The 8,309-nt window shown below is 32.4% G+C and overlaps 1 protein-coding gene across 11 annotated transcripts in view; it reads right to left on the bottom strand.

Annotated features, from left to right (window-relative positions):
- LOC115213272 (protein pangolin, isoforms A/H/I/S) overlaps positions 1–8,309 on the bottom strand; it is a 387,555-nt gene that overhangs the window by 1,415 nt on the left and 377,831 nt on the right. For 8 of the 11 annotated variants that reach the window (XM_036504068.1, XM_036504072.1, XM_036504066.1 and 5 more), the window contains 2 exons: positions 7,780–7,852; positions 1–992 (listed from right to left, as the gene is read on the bottom strand). The exon at positions 1–992 is cut by the window's left edge and continues 1,415 nt beyond it. In XM_036504068.1, the coding sequence (XP_036359961.1) occupies positions 698–992; positions 7,780–7,852 (368 nt within the window). In that variant the 3' untranslated portion in view covers positions 1–697. Of the gene's footprint in view, positions 993–6,862; positions 6,921–7,779; positions 7,853–8,309 lie in introns of all 11 variants that reach the window. The other 3 variants (XM_036504075.1, XM_036504076.1, XM_036504074.1) reach the window with 2 other exon arrangements.

Raw genomic sequence — 8,309 nt, 5'->3', positions numbered from 1 at the left:
CCTAGCTTAAACAGACCTCAGTGGAGCCCAACACCTCCCAGAGTGGCTCAACTATTCATTCTTCAATCTAAATTGTTTAAGCTTCAGATTTAGGCTTTGGTAATTTTTTTTTAAGATACAATCACACATACATACATACACACACATACATACATACACACACGTGTGTATATATGTGTGTGTGTGTATGTGTATAAATATGTATGTGTGTATATATATGTGTGTGTATGTAAAACATACAATCTACATGCAAACACACACCCTTCCTTCAACTATGCACACATGCACTCCACCAGACTTGAAACAAGCATGTACATAATTGTATGTGCAAATATGTATGGCTTCACATATATTCTTATGCATACACACACAGACATAGACCCATACATAACACACAAACATAGCCCAAGAAGACATGTATGCATAATGTGACTCTGCATATATGTACCTTAGTGCATGCATCCATTTACACAGACATGTACCACACACACACACACATATACATACATAGTTATATATATATATGTGTATATATAATACATGCCGTCTCTATTTTCTTTGTCTGGTTATGTTTGGTAAATCCTTTTAATGTCCTTATCTATTTCATATTCCCCTGCCAGCAGCATGGCAGGGGGTAATAGTGAAATATTATGCTACCTGTAATCGATGGTTTTTGGAATTGGAAATGTGGCTTTCCCTAGGTGTTTGGTGAAGAGCAGGAACGAGGCACTGGTGGTGGAGAATAAGCAGAGTCTGTGGATTCAACCTTAATATTTTGAATGAATTTCTGTTGCTGCTGTTCTTTTATGTGTTCGCTGTGAGGTGACAGGTTAGGGCTCTCTAAATTACAGTCACTTTCATTCATAGAATCTGCAGTTGTTGTCATTGTGGTGATGCCATCACTCATAACATCATCATTGCCATCCTCCCCATCAGTGTTGCTGGCTGTTCCATCTTCACCAGTCAGGAATCTAATACACTTCTTCTTTCGTCTGTAATGAAGAGAGAAATAATGTAAATATACATATATATAATATGTGTGTGTGTGTGTGTGTGTGTGTCAGACTGATAAAGATATCAAGAAACATTATCAGATATAGACTTGCACAATTGATTTAATTGACACTGAACTCTGTAAACATTAAAATAACATCATCAAGTAAAAGTTTCACATTGACAAGAAAAGTAAAATGAAATGTTCCAGTTCCAAGGTATTTGCGTTCTTTTGAATGGAATAGTTCCAACAGGAAATGAAATGCAAGTCTTGATTTTAGTTTGATAAATCCTTACGTTTGCACAATGGCAGCTGTTAGAATAATGTTGATAGTGAAATATTAATGTATGTGGTATGTATGTGCGTATATATATATATATATATTATATATATATATACACACACACACACTATTTTATTAAAACTGAAAAAAATTTCACAAATCATTACTCAGAGTTGTGATTTTTTCAGCTTTAATAAAAGTATATTGCTCTACCTTTGGTATTCTAGTACTATTTTTACTACCTTGTTTTGCACCTATGTGTTTACCTGTGTGTTTGTGTGTGTATAGAAAATAGTTTAAAATGTAGCTATGTACTATGATCCGATAGTCACCATAATGATAGCAACTAGTTAATTAAAGAAATATTTCCTCTGTGTGTGTGTGTATGACTGAATGATATTATGTGTGTGAGTTCCAAACAACAGCTTATTCAAGAAAAAATTTGGTATTTTACTAAATCTCCCAAAATCTTTACAAATAAATTAAAACAAATAGGCTGTGCATTTAATTAGGAATATAATAACTAAAAAGTTAAACTATGGCCATAAAATAAAATATATTTACAAAAAAGAAAAAGAAAAACAAGACCCCACTTTCTAAATAAGCATTTGTTAATATTTATTTTATATTGGTTAATGTTGATGATGATGACGTCAACATCAATGAAAAGTATTTTTTTAATGGCAAAAAATCCAAATAAACGTTTCTACGTATGAAAAAAAAACTGCCTCAATTGTTTATTGATGTGTCAACGTAATGATAATAATAACAATAGTCATTAAAAAAAGATTCGCAAATAAATCTGAAAAAGAAAAAAAAATGGAAAAAAACAACTTTAGTTTGTGTGTGTATGTGTGTGTGCCCCTTCCCCCTACAACGAATGCTCTAATACATATCCAATGGTAGGGAAAATATTCGTAAAATCCATAATGGCAGCTAGAAAACATGGGAGGTAATTCTGAAAAGATGTAAGACCATTTTGCTTCCTGCCAAACTTAGAAACGACTATTATCAGAGCTAACAAACTCACTGTCAGAATTTCTGTTCTTGTTTCAGCAAATATTATTAGTATTAGACATAATATGCAGTACAAACACAAACACACACAAAATTAAATTTGAAAAATATTTACAGAAAACACCATTAGAAGAAAGAGTTATGCCCCTTGAATTAAAGTGACGCACTCTTGTTTTGCTTTCTAGTCAACAATATTAAATATGTTTACTTCGAAATTCTATTTTCATATAACATCCGGCAAAATTTCTCAATTCTTAACTATTTATTCATTATAATGTTTTTCAAATATTATGTGTCAAGAAGTTTGCTTCGCAAATACACAGCTTTTGGTTCAGCCCCACTGCATGACATCTTGGGCAAATGTCTTCTACTATAGCCCTGGACTGACTAAAGTCTTGTGAATGTATTTTAGTAGATAGAAACTGAAAGAAGCCCATTGTACATATATGTGTGTGTATGTGTGTTACTGTCATAAAACTGGCATCCTTCATTGAGCTGCTTCTTTGAAGCAAAATTTGAATTTTGTTTTCCTTGTGGAGACTTACTGCATATTGGCAAAGAAATTTTTACACTACTTGCATATGCTTCTGGTTTGTTATTTCAATTTTGCTTCAGAAATGGGATGTGTACATGATACTGATGAGCAGCAAAAACAGTGAAACATTGATATTTGTTGTGTGTGTTCACTTCTCTGGCGATTTCATTTTACCTAGTTTTGAAGTATACTGTGTCTTTTAGCATAATATGTCTTTAAAGAGAGCTTCCTTGAACAAAATACTGCTATATATATATACACACACACACATAAGTTGTAGTTTTTCTCTGTGTCAAAAGCTGAAGATAAAATTTACCAAAAACAAGACTAAAAATCAAAGTGAAAATAACATCAAAATCATTCATTATAAAACAAATCTACAAATGCGTAATTTTTTTGAAAATAATTATACTTAATTTCCTATTTTGTAACTTATTTATTGATCATGTAAATTATTTTGTATGACACTATTAATGTTATGGTTATCATTAATATCATTACATCAGTTTGTCTATCTTCATAATGGACCTATGTTGTTTTCTAGTGGTGTTCATATAGACTGTAATAAATATTTGTCTGTTTAGAGGAGTGCAGAGAATAATAATTATAACTGTAATGTGTATTCTATTTATAATGGTGCGTGTGTGTGTGTATATATATATATATGATATTGTAGAGTATGTTGTACATGTGCTCAAACTCGTCAAATTCTATCAGGGTTCTACGTATTGAAATTGAAGAGTGTGTCTGTTTATTAACAACACTCACACTTGCCTATTTGGTTTAAATGTGGAGGCATTCGGTAAGATAACATGTAGAAAATTTTGATTAATAACAACAACAACAACAACAATAAAAAAAAAATAATAATAACAATAATATCAAAAAAAAAAAAAAAAGGTTAACAGAAAATTTCGCTATGTGTGAAAATGAGTGAAACAAGGTGCTTACATAAGCTTTTACATAGATGAACACTGCTAGAGAAGTGTGACCATAGACTAGTCTGATATAAAAGTTTATTTCTAGTTTGCTTATTTTACAAACAACTCTCAGTCAAAGGTCAAAATTAGACATTTCTCTGAGATGGTTCAAAATTAGCTAGTAAGTATAAACTTGTCCCCTAAAAGGGTGAAATCCTGTTTTCACTCTCACACAACAGCTGGCCATGGTAGAAATGCCTCAGTTAAGTGGAAAATAAAGAGAGAGAGAGAGAGAGAGAGAAAGAGAGAAAAGAAGTAGTGAAGTTAAATGTTTAAAATTTTTTAAAATCAGGGATATTTTATGTAAGAGGTATTTAACTGATATGTATGTGTGTAAAATGGGTGTGTATACATACACACACATATACATACATATATATATATATATATATAAGATATAGGGGAATAGAAAGAGGAAAGAGAGAAAAAGCAGGGTTGTAAGTGGTAGAAAGGGTGGGTAGAAAGGAATATGTTTTTTTTTTGTTTTGTCTTTTTTTTGGTTATTTAAAAGATTTTTATTTGTCATTTGTTTCCATTTGAGAATTGGGGATGTGGTCATCAAAAACAGAGCTGAAGAATTTCTTGGCATTACCATAGGATGGAAATGGTGAGGAAACTTTGGAAAAAAAAAAAAAAAAAGAAGAGAAAATATCAATGAGAAACAGGCAGAATAGTCTTAGAACCAAAAATATTTAGAGGAAAAGAAGGAAATGGGGAGTAAGGGAATGATGATGACGATAGTGATGATATTAATAATAATAATAAGGATATAAACAAAGACAGGACAACGATGTTAGCTGTTAAAAATATCCAAGCCTCTTTCTATTAAAAATGTGCATGCCGCACACACAGACAGATAGGCGCTCACTCACAGAGACATACATACACAGATATATATATATGTACATACATACAAAAATGTTATGTACGTACATACATATGGACATACATACGTACTAAAGGTGACTAGAAATAAATAAATAAATAAATAAATGAACCAATCATAATGTAAACCATCCAGAAAAAAAATGGAAAAAAAAAAATATGGTGCTTAAAAATGATCAAAACATCACAGTAAGAAAGGAAGTGAGGAGATGGGAGATGAGAAGAAGATTAGTTTGTCAAATTTTATTTTTTTTTAAGGGTTTATTTATTCATTTTTTATTTGTCATGCACAGAAAGGAACAAAACCAAATAAGATGTGGGGGTAGGGGAAGAAAGAAAAAGTGGGAATGAAGGAAACGCACACAACTGAGAAAAACCGTGTTTTTTCCCCCGTCTCTTTGTTTTGTATTTTTTGTTATATTCTTTCTTTTAAAACTGAAAACGCAAGAAGAGGAGGAGGAGGAAGAAGAAAAGAAGGAGGACCGGTGAAGCATAATTGTGAAATGAAACAATGAGAGAAAAATAAATATATATGGATATATCCAGTGGATGGATTGATAGAATGACTGAATGAGACAGGCACAGCTTTTCTGCTAGGGTAGTTGGTAGGAAAAGGATGAGTGAAATATTGGACAGTGAGGCATACTTGTCTCTTGTCAGACCTGAGACACATTTCTGGAGCAACAGAATTAACGTGTCAGCTTTGTTAGACAAGGCAGACTTCAATATTTTTTTTTTTATCCACCCATCCCATCCTTGCTACTTTTCCTTCCTACTTCCAAATGAATATTAATTAGAAATCAATGGTTTGTTCAAAAAAAAAAAAAAACGGTTTTGATAACGATGATGATGATAATAATAATAATAACGACAATAAACTACAACAGACTTTCAGTATAATGTCTCATATCGACTTAGACAAAATTTTGAATTGTCTCTCCTTGGTTCTGTATCATTTGATTGCTAGAAGTATGTCACTCCCACATTAAAACAGAAACAGTGAATGATTTCTACAAATGTCTTAAGAATGAATGAAAACTTCAGGAACTATAAATACTAATATCAATATAGTAAAAAGAAGGCACTAATAGTAGTAGTAATGGAAGAGGCGGTATAATGATTAGAACTTGCAAGATATTATAACAGCCACGTTTGGTGATATCTTGCTTGGGGTTTAGTGTTTAAAATCTTAAAAAAGGAGAAATATATCAATAACAATGTATGTTATGTAAAGGAGCTGTAATTGTGTGTGTGTGTGAATATACAAGAATGCATAAGTATGGACGGGCAGCAAGCTACAAGGAGTGTTCAACTCAACAACGAAAGTTATCTTGTTACCAGCCTTTAGAGATGAATCACAGGGAATTATTCATTTTACTTGCAACAGCAAAACCATGACAAAAAAAATGTTTCTTTTTTTAAAAATTGTAACAAAACATAAAATAAATGCCCTAACAGATTCCAAAATTCCAAGAAGTAGACAGCAAATGGAATAGAATCAATAAAGATTGTTTAAATATTAAGATATTGATGTTATAAGAAGAATGGGGTGGGAAATATGGAAAAATAGGAAATGTATTTAAAAAAAAGGTGGGGTAAGGGTAGAACAATACAAAAAAAGACAAAAAACAATAAAAGATATAATTTTGTACAAACAAACCAAAAAAATAAACACAGGTTACAGACAGTTAGGTATGATACCATTGGCTTGCGCATAAAGACATACACCTATAAAAACCACGAAGGCAGCAGGCCAAAGAGTTTCATGCTTGGGAACATTGAAACAAGCATTTTGATTGGCTACAACGACAAGCAGTTCGAAGATACAACACAACAAAGCAAGGTGCCCTGGCAGGCAGCAGAAGGACAACCAACCAAATCAACGTAACAAGCATGACCACATTTGGATGGGGGGTTTCACGGGAAGTGGCAGAAAAATTGAAAGTGGGGGGACAAGGAGTTTTGGGGGGGTGGGGTTGTAAAAAAAGACAGGGTGGAAAAATATCGGTGGGTATACCAGCTTTATATCCCCAGACCCCTATGAGATATCGTAACATGCAAAGCTGACACCTTAATGTATGACTTTTCGAGGATGTAGAAGATTTAAGCATTACATTGGCCGAGGAGCATGCTGCGGAGAGGTCAACGAGGATACCTTAATGTTATACCTCCGTGGAGATTTTCGTTTCTAAATCAGCAGTTTGATCACACTTTTCATGCATTGATCTGAAACGAGACAAGATGGCCATTGCAGAAAAGTTGAACGACTTGGTAAGACAATGAAATAAACAGAAGCAGACAAACATGTCATGAAAACCTACTTCAAATCGCAATACTGGAATAATTTATCCATTTAATTTGTAAAACAGGATCTCTTTTCTGTGGCCAATAGATATGCGGAGATATATATGTGGATACATATATATATATATAAAGAAATATATCGTTTTTTTTTTTAAAATTCAAATAAGGAAATTTTTGATTATCTTAAAATATCTCAATAATGTACAAAAAGAAAGAAAAGGAAAAGTATAAGAATTAACAGTAATCACCATAATATATACATATATACACGTAAGTATGTATGTATGTAACTACTGCTATTAATAGTCTCAGCAAAGAAAGAGGTAGGGGAGGGAACTGCTTATGAATACTATAACAATTATGTTAGTACAAGAAAGGTGGGGGGGGGACTAAAAGACAGAGAAAGTGAGAGAGAAATAATCATGCTGTCTTTTTTTTTTTTTTTCCTTATTTGTACATTAAATAAATTATATAATCACTTTTAAAATACGATGTTGAACTTGCTTTAAGTACCATATATTAACATATAGTACCCAGCTTACGGGGCTATGACAGAAATTACAAACTTTTCTGCATTAGCCACTAGCAGGCTAAGAAACAAAAGAGAAAAACAAAAAGATAAAAAAAAAAAAGAAACAAGGCGCACACACACACACACAATATATATATATATATGTATATTTATATATATATTAACATACATGTATGCAAATATACATATATATTTATATATATATATTTATTTAGACATTTTTTCTTTTTTTTTTTTAATATTCCCTACCTGCATGGTTTGCACCACTGATTCTGTTGGTCAAGACCAAATCTAGCTCTGCATTTCTTTGGGTTTGAGCATTCTGGAATCAGAATGAGTCAGAATAAGGAAAAGCATGCAGACAAGAAAGAGAGAACAGCGAGAGGTGTGAAAAGAGTAAATGAGAGACATAGAGAGAGAGATAAAGAGTATGTATGTTTAAAAAAGAACTTAGGATTTAATATATATATATATCTTATCTTTTACTTATGTCAGTCTGTATGTTAGACTGTAGACATGCTGGGGCACTGCCTCAAAGAATTTTTGTCAAACAAATCAACCCCAGCACTTATTATTTTTTTTAAAAGCCTGGTACTTATTATACCAGTCTTTTTTTGCCAAAACTGCTTATTCGCAGGCATGTAAACACCAACACTGGTTGTCAAGCAGTGGTGAGGGACAAACACGAACACAAAGACACACACAAATACATACAATGGGCTTCTTTCAGTTTCCATCAACCAAATCCACTCACAAGGCTTTGGTCGGCCCAAGGCTAT

This window comes from Octopus sinensis, linkage group LG6 (assembly GCF_006345805.1).
Source record: "Octopus sinensis linkage group LG6, ASM634580v1, whole genome shotgun sequence".
In the NCBI taxonomy this organism is placed as follows: domain Eukaryota; kingdom Metazoa; phylum Mollusca; class Cephalopoda; order Octopoda; family Octopodidae; genus Octopus; species Octopus sinensis.
The sequence above is the reverse complement of the archived record's forward strand: the minus strand, read 5'-3'. Positions and strand labels throughout refer to the sequence as shown.